Genomic DNA, 19,606 nt, shown 5'->3' with positions numbered 1-19,606 from the left:
TCTTACCCCATAGGTTTGGTTTGCCCAGGTTTGAACTTGATATAAATGGAATCATGCAGTATGCACTCTTTTGTATGTAGCTTTTGCTCAGCATGTGAGATTTTTCTCTATTTTTCATGAGTCATAAAACATTCATATTGCCGTATATAGATTACATTGGGTGACCACCACAATTCACTTATCCATCCCATTCATTTATTTCAAGTACTGGTGTTATTTACATTCTAGTAATGTAAATTTTAGACCCAGGTATGTATTTTTGTTGGGTGTCTATGTGGGAATGAATGCATATGTTCAGCTCTACGAGATACTGAGAGGCTGCCTTTTAAAGCAGTTCATTCAGGGTAGAGGTTAAGTCAAAGTGATTAAACATGGGGAGAGCAGTCATCTGGCTTTTCTGATAATTCAGATTCAGATTAACAAATACATAAATCATGGTCCTAGCCAGAAAAAGTATGAGAGAAACGGTGAATTTTCTAGGATTTTTTTATTGGGGAAGAGAGAACAGTCGGAGATCTCTTTGAGGTGATGCCTTTAGTTGGAAACAAGTTCAAGGGGAAGAGTGATCTGTGGAGGGCAAAGGAGGTGGACTTTGAATGAGTTAAAGCTGAGGAGTGCACGGATGTAAATGCAAATTTGGAGTTTCTCCTGGGGATTTTTGATGCAGATTTGGAATATTTCGTCAAGAATTTCAGTGGTCACTGAAGCAGCTGGTGTGGATAAAATCGTTGAGGAAGGTAATGAAGAGAACTGCCAAGAGGGCTGTGGCCAAGGACTGACAGGTACAGGCCGCTGGATTTGGCCTCAGCCGTCTTTGGTGACCTTCAAGGGAGCCGAGCATTTGGCTGGTGAGAAGCAAGGACAGCAGGGAGAGGGCAGGGAGAGCTGTGGGTGAGGGGGAACTGGGAGGGTAGGACTTTGGGAGGAGGAGTTTTTTTATTTTTTTGTTTTTGTGGGAGAAGGGACATTTTCCCAAAAGACCAAAGGATTCAGTACGATTTGTGATTCTTGGAATGCCCTGTTTCTTTCAAGTAACATCATTCAGAGCTTTGTAAAACACATTTTATTTTTTTATTCTTTAAAAGATTTTATTCATTTGGGGGCCTGGATGGCTCAGTTGGTTGAGCGACTGCCTTCGGCTCAGATCATGATCCCGGACTTCCAGGATCGAGTCCCGCATCGGGCTCCCAGCTCCTTGGGGAGTCCGTTTCTCCCTCTGACCTTCTCCTCTCTTATGCTCTCTCTCACTCATTCTCTCTCAAATAAATAAATAAAATCTTAAAAAAAAAAAGATTTTATTCATTTATTTGACAGAGAGAGACACAGTGAGAGAGGGAACGCAAGCAGAAGAAGAGGGAGAAGCAGGTCCCCACCCCACCAAGCAGGGATCCTGATGTGGGACTTGATCCCAGGACCCCGGGATCATGACCGAGCCAAAGGCAGACACCCAATAACTGAGCCACCCAGGCACCCCTGTAAAATGCATTTTTTAAAAAGATTTTATTTATTTATTTGGCAGGCAGAGATCACAAGTGGACAGAGAGGCAGACAGAGAGCAAGGAGGAAGCAGGCTCCCCACTGAGCAGAATGCCTGATGTGGGACTTGATCCCAGGACCCTGGGATCATGACCTGAGCCAAAGGCAGAGGCTTTAACCCACTGAGCCACCCAGGTGCCCCTGTAAAATGTATTTTAAAGGGGGTCCCACTGACATCTATTACAAAGTTTATAATACTTAGAAGACTGCAGTTACAGTTTAATGCAGACCTAACAGATTGGGGAAACTATTCACGTCTAATTCTTATTTTTAGTATATCTCGTTCTTAATCTATAAAGTCTTTATCGATTAATAAAGAAAATACTGGCTCCAGTTCGTTACAGGTTATCTGTTTAATAACCCCCTCCGCCATAACTTTGCTAAGAAAGAGAAATTAAATTGAGGACAGGTGGATGCATCCTGCCCAGTGAATTAAAATGCTGTATCAGGGAAAAATAACAGGCCTGGAGTAGGATTTTATATTTTCCCAAAGAAGCAGGACCAAGCATGAGAAGGAAAGTGAAGACAGCACAAAAGAGAAGTCATTTTCCACTGACTCTGTGCCAGCAGTCCAGATAAGGACGGAAACTCTAATGAATGGCTTTTTTTTTCATCCTGAAATGACTTATTTGACACAATTATCCAGAAGGGAGGGAGCAAATAAAAAAAGGCTTCCAGGCCTTCAAAACAGATGCCATTCAATGTATGCTCTAAAGCTTCACTGTTTACAAGGACATACTCTGGTCCTTTGGCGCATTTATTCTCAAATAAGATCCTGTTCCAACAACGAGGAATAACTGGTCCGGGGGGCCACAGAAAAACTAAAAGTGGCAATTAAACAGTGCCTTATTTTCTGTCTTATGGACCTTATAAACCACACAGTTGCTTATCTGTTTTTCTGAGTTACTAAAAAAGCTCAGAAACAAAATGTACAAAAACTTCTTGTGTGCATTTTTGAGAGCACAAGCTCCATGCCTGGCCCAATCTTACATCTCTTACCCTTGCTTCTTCTTCCTCTGATTGCTTACTTTATTGAAGCTACTGTATTACCTTTATGAAATGAGTTGGAGAGTGTTTAAAGGAAAATGTCAATACATAATTACAAATAAAAGTAAGACTAACACATGCAGGACACGTGACAGGTAGGAGACTGGGAAAAATTAATGTAGAAAAGAAGAAAGAAAGCTTGAAAAAAAAAAAAACCAGATACATGAACTCAAAAAGCTTACTTAATATTCTGGGGCTATTTAAGTTTAAGGACAGCTTGTCACACAACTCAGGATCCTCTGAGGGAAACTTTGTGTCATATCCCAAAATAGTTATTCATTTCGTAGTGATGTCTGAGTCATCAAGAAGGAGAATAAATACAGTGAATTCTGCTTAGGAAGGCAGAAAGGTATAGATTCCATTTTTAAATAATTTTTTTTGTAAAAAAATAAGATTTTCTGAATTACCATCATTAGATGATGTCAGAAAAGTTTTTTTATAATAAGAGTTTTTTAGTTTGTTGACCTCCAGAGAGTTCTGTAGAGAAGTATCAGTATAGAGAGCTGCTTTATGAGGGAAAAGTCTGACTAGTGATTATACCAGCCTAAAAACGTTATTTCTCAGAAGATGCCTGAACAAAGCAAAAGAGGACAAACCATCTGTGTAGTTACCATCTGCCTTAAGAAAGCATGTCAACATGGATGCGTTGGTGGCTCAGTCAGTTAAGCATCTGACTCTTGATTTCAACTCAGGTCATGATCCCAGTGTTGTGAGATCAAGCCCCAGGTCTGGCTCCATTCTGGGTTTGGAGTCTGCTTAAGATTCTCTCTCCCTCTGCCCCTCCTGCCCTCCCTCTCTAAAAAAACAAAACAGAACAAACAAATAAAATCTCAACATTAACCACATATTAATTCATTTGAAGGGAAAAGAAATTTTAGTTTCTGCCCCAGAGATAACTGTAGAGTTAGTATCAGGCTATATAATGAACCAAAATTTTTTCAGCCTTATTGAGGTATAATTGACATAAAATTAAAGATATTTCAATAGTTATTTTGTGTGTATTTTTAATTGAAGTATAATTAACATATGGTGTTATGTTAGTTTCAGATGTATAATGTAATGATTCAACAATTCTATTCATTACTCACTGTTCACCGTGATAAGTGTAGTCACCATCTGTTACCAAACAACATTATTACAAGATTATTGAGTATATTCCCTATATTGTGCTTTTTCATCCCTGTGACTTATGTATTTTGTAACTGGAAGTTTGTACCTCTTAATCCCTTTTATCTACTTCATCCATCTTTCCATCCCCCTCCCCTCTGGCAACCACCAGTTTGCTTGCTTACTTGATGTGTTTATTTTTGCTCTCTATAGTTAACAGTCTGCTTTTTGTTTCTCTTTGTTTCTTTGTTCATTTATTTTGTTTTTTTTTTTTTTAGATCCCACATGTAAGTGGAATCATATGGCATTTGTCTTTCTCTGTGTGACTTATCTCAGCCTTATATCCTCTAGTTCCATCTATGTGGTTGCAAATGGCAAAAACTCATTATTTTCTTGGTTGGTTTTTTTTTTAAGTTTTTATTTTCATTCCAGTTAGTGAACATACAGTGTTATATTAGTTTCGGGTATACAATATAGTGATTTAACACTTTCATAAATCACCCTGTCCTCATCACCACTAGTGCATTCCTTAATCCCCATCACCTATTTCCCCCCATCCCTCCACCCACCTCTTCTCCAGTAACCATCAGTTTGTTCTCTATAGTCTGTTTCTTGATTTGCCTGTCCCTCTCTCTTATTTTGCTTCCAAGATCTCATTCTTTTTTTGTTGTTATAAAATTGTAAGATATTTAAAGTGTACATTGTGATGATTTGAAAGGACTCCTCCCTTCTAGTTAATTGACACACCCATCATCTCATTTATTTTATATATATGTGTGTGTGTGTGTGTGTGTGTGTGTGTGTATTATATATATATATTTTTGGTGAGGACATTCCATTTTTACTTTCATAGCAAATGTCAATTATATATTATAGTGTTCACAACTATAGCCAACATATTATACATTAGATCTTCAGACCTTATTCATCTTACAGTAGACAGTTTGTACCCTTTACCAACCTCTTCCTATTCCCTCCCCCCACACTTTCCCCACTCCCATTCCCCCCACCCCCCAACCCCCACCCCTGGCAACTACTCTTCTACTCTCTGCTTCTATGAGTTTTGACGATTTTTTTTTTAAGATTTTATTTATTTATTTGTCAGGGACAGAGGGAGAGAGAGCAAGCACAGGCAGACAGAGAGGCAGGCAGAGGCAGAGGGAGAAGCAGGCTCCCCGCCGAGCAAGGAGCCTGATGTGGGACTCAATCCCAGGACCCTGGGATCATGACCTGAGCTGAAGGCAGCCGCTTAACCAACTGAGCCACCCAGGCGTCCCTTGACGATTTTTTTTTAAGATTCCTCATGAGTGAAACCATGTACTATCTGTCTTTCTCTCTCTTATTTCACTTAGCATAATATCCTCAAGTTCTACCTATGTTGCCACAAATGGCAGGATTTCCTTCTTTCTCATGGTTGAATAATATTCCATTGTGTGGACATATACATACTATATCTTCTTTATCCATTCATCCACTGACAGACACGTGGCTGCTTCCATATCCTGGCTATTGTGAACAATGCCCAACGAAAATGGGAGTGCATTTATCTCTTCTATATCCATTTTCCTTTCCTTTGAATAAATACCCAAAAGTGGAATTCCTGGATCAACTTTTAATTTTTTTGAGGGACCTCCATATTGTTTCCTACAGTGGCTGTACCAAATCACACTGCCACCAACGAAGCATGAGGGTTCACTTTTCTCCACATCCTTGCCAACATTTGTTATCATTCTTCCTTTTGATGGCAGCCATGCCAACAAGTGTGAGGTGGGCTCCTGGCTGGCTCAGTCATTGGAGCATATGACTCCTGATCTTGGGGTCATGAATTCAAGTTCACATAGTGCCTAGAGGTTACTTAAAAAAAAAAAAATTAACGGGTGTTTAGGTGACATCCCATTAGGTGACATAGTCACCATCTTGTACATTAGATCCTTACTCTGATTTGCATTTCCCTGATGATTAGTGGTGTTGAGTACATGTTCATATACCTGTTGGCCATTTGTATGTCTTTTTTAGAAAAATGTCTATTCAGTTCCTCAGCCCATTTTTGATTATTTGAGATTTTTGCTGCCGAGTTATGTGAGTTTTTTATAAACATATTTTGGATATTAATCCCTTATCAGATGCATGATTTGCAAATATTTCTCCTATACTACATGTTGTCTTTCCATTTTATTGGGGCTTCTTTTGCTATGTAGAAGATTTTTAGTTTGATGTAGTCCCACTTGTTTCTTCACAATTTTTTAACCTTCCAGCAAATAACATATTGCAGGGATTTCCAAACCGCCCCCCACACCCCTAGAAAACAAGACACATTGTATCCTCTCCTCACTGGGTTTGGCTCTATTTTGAATCAGGAGGACATGAGCTGCCAGGAGAAGCTGTATTTTGGACTGAATGAATACAGTAAGTCTCTACAGTGGGGAATCACAAGCCCCCTTCTGAGATGTGATGAGACTTTTGAAAAAATGGTGAACACGCTCTTGGAAAGGTAAGTAAGGACCTTCAGCTTTTCCTTTAGCTGTACTTGTGTGTCTAAAATAGCCAAAAGTCTCTTGTGTCACTGTCACAGGGAGCTTCGTGGAGCCCCCGCTGTGCAGATGACATGCAAAGGCAGAGTGAAAATAGCCTCTCCTAAGATGACCTTTTACTGGTGTAGGTTTTCTGTGATCATCCGAGATGAACAAAGGAAACTAGCGACCCAGGGTGGGACTTAAAACCACTTGCCATGCTCTGAATCATCTCCTAAGCATGCTTTACTGCTCTCACCAGGGGTTAGATGGACAGAGGGATTTGCTGATTAAAGACCATTTCTCTGAGCTGTGGCCTCCTCCACCATACGCCTTACACTTCTTCATTTTTCTCTTTTCCCCTCTATCCACCACAGTCAAGTACCCTTAGATGACTCAGTAAAAACTGAACTTTACTACAAGAGATTTGGATTGCAGACTGGAGAAAAGTAGGAGCAATTAAATCTTTGAAGTGAGTTCAGCTCCTAATGAGCGTCCTCCAGTCCCTGACCTTGGGAGTTAAGATCATGACTTTTCTGTCTCCTCTGCTTTCTTTTTTCCCCCAAGTCCTGGTCAAACTCCAGAAGAGTAAAGGGTTTTCCTATTTTTTCTCTCTGATCTTGAATCATAGACTTGAAGTGTCACAGAGACATTAGAATTTACGTAACCTGGTAGAGGGTCCCCTCGGCCCCCGCTGCAGGAGTCTGTCTGACCTTCGATGATGGGGGCAGGTGGACTCGTTTGGATGAGGCACATTCTAATTTTTAGTAGCTCTTGTTCTTCAAATTGATCACAAGCCACCTTTTTACTAACCTGTTCTATAACTTTGCTAAGAAAAAAGAAAGAGAAATAAAAAATGAGGACGGGTGGGGGGAGCCTACCAGTGAGTTATTACGTTGTACCAACGAAAAGAGCAGCCTCAGAGTAGGGTTTTATATTTTTGCAGCTGCTAGACTTAAGAAGACTTAACTGACACTGTGACATTAATCCTTCTATAGCACATGTGATCTTACATTTCCAAAATCATCCCATGAGTCTCCCTTTTAAGTGTTTCCCACCCAGCTACTGCAGCCACCAGCTTGGAACGTACCCTCCCTTCCGGGAGCATCACTCAGAGTCAGTCCTGTCAACTTCTCTTACAACTTTGGTAATACTTACAAAATAACAATTACAGTTCAGTGCAAACCAACCAGGTTGTGAAGACTGTTCACGTCTAAATCCAGACTTCTTTCAGAGTGTGAGATCTAAATGCCTATAGATCAAAATTACCATGGGTTCTAACTTTGGCTTACCTATCTGGTCCATCCAAAAACACGAAGCCTTAAACATGGAAATCGTGTGCTCACTTCTTCCAGCCCAGTCACTGAAGCTAATAATAGCTGTGATTTATTGAGTGTTTGAAGAACTGGCCCAGGGTTGAGTAAACTGGAGGATTTCTTCACTTTTCCCCAAACTACTAAATCCTTGCAACGTAAGGAGACATTATCAGAGACTTGAGTGAGTCTAGACCCAGCTCTGCCCCTGACCGGTGGCATGGTCTTGGGCCAGTAGCCAGATTTCTGTCAGCTGCTTAATTCTCCTTCTGGTAGGAAGGGGAGGGCATCCACGGTCCTTTCCAGCTCTGAAGTATTTCAAAACCACGCTGTTCATTTGATGACCCTAACTGGTATTTGACCCAGGGCTTTTCTGTGCAAGGCTGGCAGACCACTTGTTCTACTTTAAATAGAATTTTAAAGTGGAACAAAGGCAAACCACCCCATGGTCTACCCAGCTGCTAGGTGGCTGCCTGTGCTACCAGCTGGCAACCAGAAAGAAAGTTCACAGGCTCATCCTCATTTTGCCAACACCTCTTTTCTTGACCAGCACCTCCTTGTGCCTGCAAAGGGGTCCTCTTTGCCCATTTGTACTCACTTTGCCAACAGACCTGGCTTTCTGAGGAATAATTCATAAATAATTCATAAATAAATTTTCTGCCTGCTCTGTAGCTGTAAAAAGTGCCATTTTGAACAAAGTGATCCTCTTACTTGGCAATCCAGGCGGGGTGGGGGTGGAGTACCGATGGGTGTTGGGATGAGGCAAGGACACCGCTCTTTGCCAGGTTCCCTTAGCTAAGCAGGGCTCTGGTGATAGGAGGCTTCGCCACTAGGGGGTGCTATTTCTCCAGTCAGCTCCAAGTTTTCTTCTGCCCCAAGGCACATTGTATGGGAAGATACAGTTACTGCCATCTGTGGGGCTACCCTCAAATTAGTAATTACTAGTAATAATAATTACAGTTATTTTTATAATAGTAATATAGTACATAATATAATCTATAGAAGTAGTATGTATTATTAGTATATATATTAGCATATAACAGTAATCTATAGAAATAGATTCTTTTTATGTCTGATACTTGGCAAACATGATCCTAATGTCTCAATTTTCTTTACTGTAGTCTTAAGTATCAGAGGAATAAGCTGACAACACCACCATCCTAACTCAGTGCCACCAACAAGAGGTTAGGGTCCGGGGATGATCCGTTATGACTCTGTCAACAAATAACCTTACCAGATCAGTGCTTCTCAAAAGTTAATGTGCATACAAATCACCTGGGGATCTTGTCAGAATGTGAGTTCTGATTCAGATGTCTGGGGTGGGGGAGTTTGGTATTTCTAACAAGCTCCCAGGTGGTACTGCTCCTGGACCACAGACCACACTCAGAGAAGGTAGGATCGCTAAAGCATCCTTAACCCTCTTTAACTTGCTGTACCTATCCCAACAGTTTCTGACTCACAGGCATTTAAAGCTCCACTTTTCCTTCTAGCGATGTGGGCTCCAAGGTCCTACTGCGGCTCCAGCCCACCACAGAGCAGTAACCCCTTCCCACCATGCCAGGTCTGCATTCCTCCCACAAAGACCTTGCTGTCCCAGCTGGTCCTGCTGCCCAAATCCTAGCTCCCTGTGTTCTGTTGAAGGTACCCCAGGCTGCACAGCATGGTTGTCCGCTGCTACCTTCTCATCCAGCAGTACTCAGAGGCTCTGATGGCTCTCACCACCATGGCGTCGCTCCGAGACCACAGCACCCCGGAAACACTCAGCATTATGGATGACCTCATCAGCTCCCCGGGAAAAACCAGAAGTGGGAGGGGACACATGCTCATTATCAGGGTGCCCTCCGTGCAGCTGGCGATGTTAGCCAAGGAGCGGCTGCAGGAGGTGCGCGACAAGCTGGGGCTGCAGTACCGCTTCGAGATCATCCTTGGGAACCCTGCCTCTGAACTCAGTGTCTCAACGCACTTTGTGGCACGATTAAAGGTTAGCAATGGTCGGACACCTCTCCTTTGAAATACCATTTGTGTCTGTTTTCTAGGAACCCCACGTAGGTGGCTCAGAGGCCTGAGTTTAGTAGAGTTTTGCACATGTGTTGATTTGATCTTCGTGACAGTGTTAAGCCTAAACCAAGGGACGTGTACAGTTCCCTCCCTGGAGCCGGTTTATTAAGATTCTGTCAGACGCCCTTTTTAGCATGTGCCTGCAGTTGGTCTTCCATGCTCTCCAACTGCAGGTGCAAAAATGAGATGACCCAATTTGACCCCATGTTTATTGACCTTGGTCAAGATGCATCTAGCCCACGGCCATCTGTTTTCTCAGAAAGAAAGGTAAGTTGTTTTCCCAGACCTCTGTGGGTTTGCTTTTAAGTGACTTCGGTTCACTAATTCTTTTCTGTCTACCTAGCCTGTGCGCTGAGGTCTAGAGTCAGTAGGTAGATTCTGTTCCATCTTTAGTACTCACATAGTGCTATTCCCCACCCTCTTGCCCGTGGACTCTTCAACCCCTTGTTGCTTCATTGAACTTGCTTTGTCCGCCAGCCCTGAGGCTTGCTGGTTTGACTTCTCCAAGGCTGCTGCAGGAGGATTAGAGCCTGAGCACAGGCCAACCCCTTCCCATGGCCAGTGGAACTGCTTCTCCTAAACCCCTCCTGGTAGGCATGGAGGGGGTCGGCAGAATTCCTAAATCAACTCACCTAACTCCCTACTTTATGCCCTGCTCAGGTTTTTCTGGGGACTTTTATAATCCAATCTGTCCTAGCCATTAGAAAGCATTTAATAAAATAACCGCATATATGTGGGTACGATGCCAAGCAAGTAGTATATGTCTGAGCTAGACCAGCATAGTATCTGTACCCTGCACACTAAATACTGAGCTAAATCGAGTTAAGAAAAATGTAGTTTGGGACGCCTGGGTGGCTCAGTTAGTTAAGCATCTGCCTTCAGCTCAGGTCATGATCCCCGGGTCCTGGGATCTAGTCCCATGTTGGGCTCCTTGCTCAGTGGGGAGCTTGCTTCTCCCTCTGCCTGCTGTTCCCCCTACTTGTGTGCGCTCTCTCTCTCTCTTTCTCTCACACAAATAAATAAATAAAATCTTTTTTTTTTTTTTTAAAGAAAGAAAAGAAAAATCTAGTTTGGCACAAATTCTGTGAAAAGAAAACACATAGCCTTGGGCAATTTTCATTTTCACCCCGGGCTGCAGTTTCCTACCTGCAAAATGAGAGAATTGGACTGTATGATCTCAGAGAGCTCTAATTTTAGGATGTTATTCAATGTTCATAAAGCAGTTTGCAAACATAAACCTTTTTATTGTATTCTATTAGCTTAACCTAAATTAAATAATCCAAAATGCAAACAAAATATATTATCTTGAGGAGCAGCTGGAACAAATAAATCTATCTAAAAATAAAAACCCTATATTTAGTGGAAGTTGAAACATTTATATTTCACATGTAGATATAATGTTCACAGTTTTTAATGATAGTTACAGACCTCATAACTGCGAGATTTCTAAGATGAGTAACACGTGAGAGTCCTAAAACTCTTCTTACAGTATAATTCATTGAGACGTATGTCTCGAGAAAATTTGAATGATACTAATGGAAAGGCAAATAATCTGCAGGGAGATGGCTGAAGAGGATGTGAGGCTGCAGAATCTTCTTTGGGTCTCCATGACCCTGATCAAGTATAGCCACCCATAGTTGAGCTAATTTCTTGAGAGTCTTCAGAAGTACCAATCATTGAATCAGCATAAATCAGCAGGTCCTAAATAATCCACCCTTCTGGGCCATAAGCTGAAAACCACAAAGACCTGAGGTTCTTTTTTGTTGTTATTTAACTTCCATAAGTAATCTCTACACCCTGTGTGGGGCTTGAACCCACAGCCCTGAAATCAAGAGTCCTAAAACTGGCTGCTAGCACATCAGAATCCGCTTCAGGGCCTTTAGACAGCAGTGGTTCTGTGAGCACTCTTCTGAGAGTGTGCCATACATGAAGGCAGGGTCCAGTCATTCTCAGATTCTCAATTTGTATGAGTAGCTGCCAGGGGCCGGGCGCACAAAAGAGATTTCCGTACTGTCAAAACCAGTGGATCCCATCAATCCATCCTTTTTCCTTGGTGTGGAAGTAAAAATATGAAATTCCATGGAAATGTTCATATCCTAAGCAAGACTGACACTTGCCAGGTGGTTTCTGCTTCACAGGTTTATTTCTTTTTTTCTTTTTCTTTTTCTTTTTTTTTTTAAAGATTAACTTATTTGAGACAGACAGAGAAACCATGAGCCAGGGGAGGGGCAGAAGGAGAGGGAGAGAGAGAGAGAGAGAATCCTCAAGCAGACTCCTCACTGAGTGCAGAATGCGACCCGGAGCTTGATCCCACAACCCATAGATCTCAACCTGAGCCGAAATCAAGTCAAATGCTTAACCAACTGAGCCAACCAGGTGCCCCTTCATGTATTTATTTCTAAGTTACCAGCCTCCCTCACCACTGTCAGGATGGCATGGGTGGGTAGGTGTGCCTTTGATCTGTAGTCTTGGGTAACATCCTCTGCCTCTTCTTCCATTGGATGGCCTTATTTTTGTGGTTCCCTCTAATTATCACATAAAAGTGATGACAAGCATTCTGGGAAGAATACAAGACTTAAATCTAAATAAATCAGTTCCTCCAGAGGGCCTGTGAGGTTTTGATCAAATTTCCTTGGCCTTGAGCCCCATATTTTTTTGAACTCAGTGCCCACCCAGTCTTTTGTGTTGTTTTAAATGCTCTGCAGTGGGGCTTCTGGGTGGCTCAGTGGGTTACAGCCATTGCCTTCAGCTCAGGTCATGATCCTGCGGTCGTGGGATCGAGCCCCACATCGGGCTCTCTGCTCAGCAGGGAACCTCCTTCCCCTTCTCTCTCTCTGCCTGCCTCTCTGTCTACTTGTAATCTCTGTCAAATAAATAAAATCTTTTTTAAAAAAATAACAATGACAAATTACCAATTAATCTCTGATTGGTCAAGAGTAAAAGCAAGATTTCCCTAATAACCTTTGAAAAATAAATCTTTTCATAGAGTAAAACATAATATCCCTTATCCCATCATTATAATGACCTCATTATTTGTAGAACCATGAGCAGTGGATGGTTCCTAGGACATAAAATCCATCCAAGGAGAGCCTCAGTGTCAGGGACATCATGAGTCCAATGCAAAGATTATATAAGTAAAATGATTCCTGTTCCCAAAATTGTTTACTCTAAATCAAAGTGTTATTATCTTTTATCATCACTTTGACATGACAATGTATGGAAAATCGAATTTTTATAGGTACCTTTCTTCTAATATTTAAAAAATATATTTTTAAAATATTTTATTTATTTATTTGACAGAGAGAAATAGTGAGTGAGAAAGAGAGAGAGAAAGCACAAGCAGGGAGAACAGCAGGCAGAGAGAGAAGCAGGCTCCCCACTGAGCAAGGAGCCCGATGCAGGGCTCAATCCAAGGACCCTGGGATCATGACCTGAGCCGAAGGCAGACGCTTACTGACTGAGCCACCCAGGCATCCCTAAAAAAATATTTTTGATAGATTTTTTTTTTCAAAGTACGTTCCACACCCAGCATGGACCCCAATGCAGGGCTTGAACTCACAACCCTGAGATCAAGACTGAGCTGAAATCAAGAGTCAGATGATTAACCCACTGAGCCACCCAGGTACCTGGATAGATTGATTTTCTAAGACAAAAAAAAAAAAGTCTCTCGAAATTGTAAACAGCTACATAGATCCACTGATTTCCCTTTGGTATGTAAATATATGATAAAAAAAGGTTAAAAAAAAAACAAGGTTAAGGTGTTTCCCACTTTATAAATTATGTATATTTTATTTGAATAATTGTGGGTATATTTATTTCTAGCTATTTTATCTAGACACCAACAAATCATTAATCAAATCTTATTACATTTTTTCTTGCCTATTAGATTTCTTTTTATCCCATTTTGTGTTTAGCAAAAGAAGTACCTGTCTATTTTAAAATGAAGTGTTGGGGCACCTGGGTGGCTCAGTGGGTTAAAGCCATTGCCTTCAGCTCAGGTCATGATCCCAGGGTCCTGGGATCAAGCCCCGCATCGGGCTCTCTGCTCAGCGGGGAACCTGCTTCCCTTCCTCTCTCTCTGCCTGCCTCTCTGCCTACTTGTGATCTCTGTCAAATAAATAAATAAACTCTTTAAGAAAAATGAAGTGTATGCATTATTTAACATCTCTTACTTTTTGTTCCCTAAAGCATTACCAGACGTGTCCATTTATTTCCTATAATAACTCCTCCTAGAAAGCTGTTATGAGCATAGTTAAATGCTAGACACTTTGTAAAAGTAGTAGAAACCACCTCATCTACTTAAGACACAGCCTATTTTCTTTCTGCTCTAAAATATAAAAATCTGTAAGATCTTTTCATTTTTGAACATCTTTCAAGTTGGTGGGATTTTATTTTCTTCTCACCGATTGGCATTCTGTTTATTAAAGATATACATAGTGTACATATGCGTTCATCTATATCAGAAGGTGCTGCTTCATAGGTTATTTGTGAAACCATAAACTAATTGCCTTACTCTTCTAAGTAAGGGGCAGGGTTGTTGTTGTTTTAATTGATCCAGATTTGTTTATATTTTTAGCCTTCTTGAGAGAGACTTTTGAGAGCCCCAAGCCAATTACTTGTCACTTATTTTGAAAATCAATATAGAGAGAAAGAGAGGAAATAACCATCAAGGGTAGCTGACTTCACGATTTTCTTGGTGAAAATGTCTGTTTTCATGGAGTTTTGTTGAGATGCTTTTATTAGTCATTCATAACTGAAGTTATCTTTTTCAGTCAGTCTGTCTCAGAAGTCTGTCCCTTACATGAAGAAAGTATATTTGAGAGCCTTGAGTCAGGTAGTTTATCCAAGGTCGTTCACATTGTATGTTTCTTTGGCCTGTGTGCTACTGGGTTATGTACACCAAGATCTCCTGTATTATCCTACTGAGATAAAACTGAAGGCCACATTCTTCCAGAGTGCTTTATTATGCTTAAGAGCAATTTAGTATGTGCACGCACGTGCATACACACACACACACACACACACACAGGAAGTCATTTGGAAGCACAAAGGCATTTAAAATCTGGACCTAGAAACCTTTTAAGAAGTGGAAACTTAAATAAGGGTTTTAATTTTATCATATGGGTCCCTTTCTACAGACCTGGAGAGGAAATGAACCAGAAGAGTGGACCCCTCGGACATACCAAGATTTAGAAGGTCTGCCTTGTATCGTGATATTAACTGGCAAAGATCCTCTTGGAGAAACCTTTCCCAGGTACGACGCGAACGGTCAGTTCTCATTTTTCATTAGTTGCCCGGCTGAGCCGATGGCTAAAACTCGGCTGACACTTAGCCATTTCACTCGTTGGGCAAGGAAGAAGAGAATCACTTTCTTCAGAGGGAAAAGACACACACCCTTCCTTGCCTCTTTCTTTGGACTTTCCAGAGATTGCCCAGCATTTGGGGGAATGGAAGGTAGCCACAGTGAGAAGTGTTTCCGCATCAAAGCAGGGTCGCCAGAGGGGCAGGGAGGAAAAAAAAATCTGCCCCAAACTGGGATCGTTTTATTTGGATGAAGTGTCTCTTCATCTGCTGTTCCCAAGTTCTGAAGGGCCCAGGGCCTGAGGACGAGAAGGTAGCAACGGCAATAAAGACAGCGCGAGCCGCATGCTGCCAGTGGGTCAGGCATTGCTGCAAACACCTTCCCTGCGTCATCCACACACTCTCACAACAAGCCCATGAGCCAGGCGCTGTTGTTCTGTTTTATCCTTGGAGAAAAGGAAGCGGCTAGTGCGAGGTCATAACAGCAAGGAGATGACAAAGCTGAGGTTTGACTCCAGGCCAGATGAACTCACCCAAGACACCCTGACTTATTTGCAGGTCTTTGAAGTACTGTGACCTGCGGCTCATCGACTCAAGCTACTTAACTCGCACAGCCTTGGAGCAGGAGGTGGGTCTGGCATGCTGCTACGTCTCAAAAGAGGTCATCCGGGGCCCCGCTGTTGCCCTGGACCTTAGCGGGAAGGAGCAGGAGAGAGCCACCGCCAGCGAGAATGATGCTGATGAGCTGCTCATCGACCTGGAGAGGCCACAGAGCAACAGTAGTGCTGTCACTGGAACCTCGGGTCAGTGCTTCCTTTTCTCTCTGCAGGGGGCGGGGACCAGAAGGAGGGGGTGGGGAGGCATGACTCACACCCCCGCCACACACCCCCCCCCTACCCCGCACTCATGTCAGAGGAGCCTTCCTTGACTCCGGCATCCTGTTCAGACCTCAGTTCTCCAGGAGAGGTACTTGGAAAACATAACTCTTGAACTGCCTCAAAATACTTCTCTGGGCAAACATTTAATGAAGAGTTTGGTAATCAGCTAAGTATAATAAATTTTACCAACCCCATTTTCCCTAGTCTTTTCCACCCTTAATCACCTCAGGGATATTATACATCTGATATTTGCACAGAAGCCTTCTTTTCCTTCTAGATCTGAAAGCTGTGAAGTTTGTGTTCATTGGCTTAGTACCTGGCACAGTGTTTGAATGAATGAATGAGTGAGTGAGTGAATGAATGAATGAATGACTTTTATAAGCAGTCTTTTATAATGCAGACTTTTATAATGGCAAGTGTTGGTAGACCAAAGGCTACTCTGGGGTCACTGGCTGTGCTGACCCACCATGCAGCCTGCCAGCCCCTCTCCCAGAGGGTTACTGAAAGGGCCTGTGGCTGTGCCCGGCATGAGCTGTCTTCTGATAAATTATATTACAGTAAATGCAGCAGTTTCCTTTTTTTTTCCCATTAGGAAAGTAATAAAACTCAACATAGAAAACTTGGAGAATGTAACAAAAGATAGAGAAGAGGTTAAAAATAAAAACTCCAGGGTCACCTGGGTGGCTCAGTGGGTTAAGCCTCTGCCTTTGGCTCAGGTCATGATCTCAGGGTCCTGGGATGGAGCCCCGCATCAGGCTCTCTGCTCAGCGGGGAGCCTGCTTCCCCCTCTCTCTGCCTGCTTGTGATCTGTCTATCAAATAAATAAATAAAATCGTTAAAAAAAAAAAATCAAAACTCCAGGGTGCCCAGCTGGCTCAGTCAATAGAGCATGAGACTCTTGATCTTGGGGTTGTGAGTTTGAGCCCCACATTGGGGATGAAGATTACTTCTAACAATAAATAGGGGCACCTGGGTGGCTCAGTTGGCTACGTATCTGCCTTCAGCTCAGGTCATGATCCCAGGTCCTGGGATTGAGCCCCGCATTAGGCTCCCTGCTCAGTGAGAGTCTGCTTCTCCCTCTGCCCCCCCCACCCCAGCATGTGTGCAAGCTCTCTCCCCCTCAAATAAAATCTTTAAAATAAATGAATAAATAAAATAAAAATGAAAACCCCACAACTAGAGATCACCATGAACATTCTTCTTTCCCACATCCCCCCTTTTCCATCATCCTAACACATACACACAAACACACATACAACCTCAAGTGGAAAGCGGCCTTAGTGTGTCTGTTCATCCTGGCAGCTGCTATCGAATGGCTGTGAGAATTGAAGAGGCAGAGTCATCTGTGGGGCTGTGTTGATAGGGACCCTCAGCCTGGAGAGCATGAAGACTGTTCTACTGGGTGTGCAGAGCTGCTGCCTCAGCCAGGGGTCAGGACTGTACCTTTCTCTACACACCCCCCCAACTCCAGGCTCCCCAGAGATTTGGGGGATAGTGAAGAGTACCAGAAGGGAAGGGGAACTATCACATCTGGGAGTTTCTGGATACCAGCATCAGCGAGGGAGAGGTGAGGGGGTATTTACCTCCTTACTGGGGCTTTTTAATCAGAGCCCCCCTTTACCTGCACTTCCAGAGCTGCCCCCAAGGCTCACATAACCTTAGCCTTGCTCCCATTAACTGGCAAAAAGGTCATGGCTTGCCTTCCGCTGTTTAGCTTTCCTCCCTCTAGGGACAACCTGACCTGCCTGTGCTCCCACCACTGAGCACACATCCCTCAGCCTTGGGCTGACTCGAAGGGTCCTTGGGAAAGCTCACTGCCCAAAGTGTGCAGGCTCCAAAGGTCAAGGCTGTGAGGGGGGAAAAGCAGGTTCTTGTATAAGATGGAAGGACACAAAAGTCAGATGAGCAAGTGGAGCAACTTGGTTGCAAGAGCGTCCGGTTCCTGGCTGTCCTCTGGGATCCCCTGAGGTTGGGATTTGACCGACGTGCCTAGCAGTACCAGTCTGAGCTCAGAGAAGGCCGTTAGGCCTGAACGTAGGAGCTTTTGGTTTGTCCACAAATGCAAGAGTGGCTGACCCATCAGAGGGGAAGACATATTTGAAGTTAATTGGCCAAGTGCACAGACGAAAGCAAGACCATTGAGTGTAGATCATGCCTCACATCCTCTCTCACACAGAGACTTTCCCCACGCTGGTTTGGGCATCCATGGAAGTGGCTACAGCCTGGGGAACTTCTCCACAAGTAGAAGTGTGAGACCCTTGGACCCCAGCAGGTGGCAGATGCCCTGGGGCAGGACTGGAACTTGGAGCCTGTATGGGTCAGGGTCCGGAATGAATCAGGAGGCATATCCAAATGAGGTCACCGAGGAGAGTTTAATAACATTATGCCATTTACAAAGATGGGGGTAGGATTTAGAAAAGGAGCTGTAGGTAATTATACCTGGGGGTATAATTACTTCCAGGGCGCCCTGAGCACCCTGGGCCCAAGGAAGCCAGCAGAGGAAGCAGCCTCTGGGACTGGAGAGGCCACAGCCCTCGGGAAGAAAGTCAGTCTAGCCTACCCCGCACGCAGGGAGGAGCCAAGGAATAAATAGCCGAGCCCTGCTGATGGAGGGTATGGCGTCCTCTTCCAGGCTCCATCATGGAGAACGGGGTGAGCTCTTCCAGCACCGCCGACAAGTCCCAGAAGCTGTCACTGACCCCCAGCTTCCAGAGCCCAGCCAACAGCATGGGGCTGGATGAAGGGGTCTCCACGGGCACAGCGGGAGCTGGGGAGACCCTGAAGCAGGAGTGCGATTCCCTCGGCCCCCAGATGGCCAGCAGCACCACCTCCAAGCCGTCCTCGTCCTCCTCCTCCTCGGGCCCCCGGGCCCTAGCGTGGCCCGGGCAGCCGCCCCAGGGCTGCGGGGGCCTGCACGCCACCCTGCCCCCGATCGTGATCTTATCGAAGGCGGCCTACAGCCTGCTGGGCTCCCCGCGAGGAGGCAAGCCGCCCGCGTCCTCCTCGCTGCTGCCGCACGGGGACGTGGCCTGGGTGAGCTCCCTGCGGCCGCTGCTGCACAAGGACATGAGCAGCGAGGAGCAGTCCCTCTACTACCGGCAGTGGACCTCGGCTCGACAGCACCACGCCGACTTCAGCAACCAGCCGGACCCCGCTTCCGGCGCCCGCACCTGCCACCCCCGGCGGCTGCTGCTGACCGGCCCCCCTCAGGTAGGCCCGCGGCCCCCAAGGAGGAAGGGAGCCGGCCGAGCCGCGCGAGCGGGGGTGCGGGTGGGGGCGGGGGTGGGAATGACCCAGAGCCATGAGGTCTTCGCTCGGGCCTCAGGGGCAGGAGGGATCCCAGAGCCCAGGTGTGAAATCTCTCTTCTCCTTCGCTCTCCACCCCTCCCCCTCCCCAACTAAAAAAACGCTTCTCTCAGGTGGGAAAGACCGGCTCCTACCTGCAGTTCCTTAGGATCCTCTTCCGCATGCTCATCAGGCTCCTGGAGGTGGACGTGTATGATGAGGGAGAGATCAACACGGGTGAGTTCCGAACCCCGGCAGTGTGGGGTCGCGGGCGGAGATACAAGACACTGACCCCAACTCGCCTTGCGGGGCCTCCGGGGGGCCTGACGTGCAGGGTTATCCGGAGGCCGAGGGCTCCGTGCTAGCAAACGGCTGTGAGGACACGGCGGCCACTTTTTAGTTAAGTTGGTGGAGTCTTCCACCCCTGCTGGCTTCCCCTCTCAACCCCGGGCAGGAGGCAGGGCGAAGAGACATCTTAGAAGGCCCTGGTAGGTGGATTAATTGTTTCTATGGGTTTAAAATTCACTTGCAGTGTTCTGCTTAGGGTCCAGGGCGTGCCTGATACTCGCTG

At 44.5% G+C, this 19,606-nt stretch overlaps 1 protein-coding gene across 9 annotated transcripts in view; it reads left to right on the top strand.

Annotated features, from left to right (window-relative positions):
* GREB1L (GREB1 like retinoic acid receptor coactivator) overlaps nucleotides 1-19,606 on the top strand; it is a 275,717-nt gene that overhangs the window by 231,689 nt on the left and 24,422 nt on the right. For all 9 annotated transcript variants that reach the window (XM_047697253.1, XM_047697252.1, XM_047697250.1 and 6 more), the window contains 6 exons: nucleotides 6,048-6,181; nucleotides 9,155-9,494; nucleotides 14,710-14,825; nucleotides 15,431-15,675; nucleotides 18,383-18,960; nucleotides 19,170-19,272. In XM_047697253.1, the coding sequence (XP_047553209.1) occupies nucleotides 6,048-6,181; nucleotides 9,155-9,494; nucleotides 14,710-14,825; nucleotides 15,431-15,675; nucleotides 18,383-18,960; nucleotides 19,170-19,272 (1,516 nt within the window). The remainder of the gene's footprint in view (nucleotides 1-6,047; nucleotides 6,182-9,154; nucleotides 9,495-14,709; nucleotides 14,826-15,430; nucleotides 15,676-18,382; nucleotides 18,961-19,169; nucleotides 19,273-19,606) is intronic.

The sequence above is a fragment of the Lutra lutra genome, chromosome 12 (genome assembly GCF_902655055.1).
Source record: "Lutra lutra chromosome 12, mLutLut1.2, whole genome shotgun sequence".
In the NCBI taxonomy this organism is placed as follows: domain Eukaryota; kingdom Metazoa; phylum Chordata; class Mammalia; order Carnivora; family Mustelidae; genus Lutra; species Lutra lutra.
The sequence above is the reverse complement of the archived record's forward strand: the minus strand, read 5'-3'. Positions and strand labels throughout refer to the sequence as shown.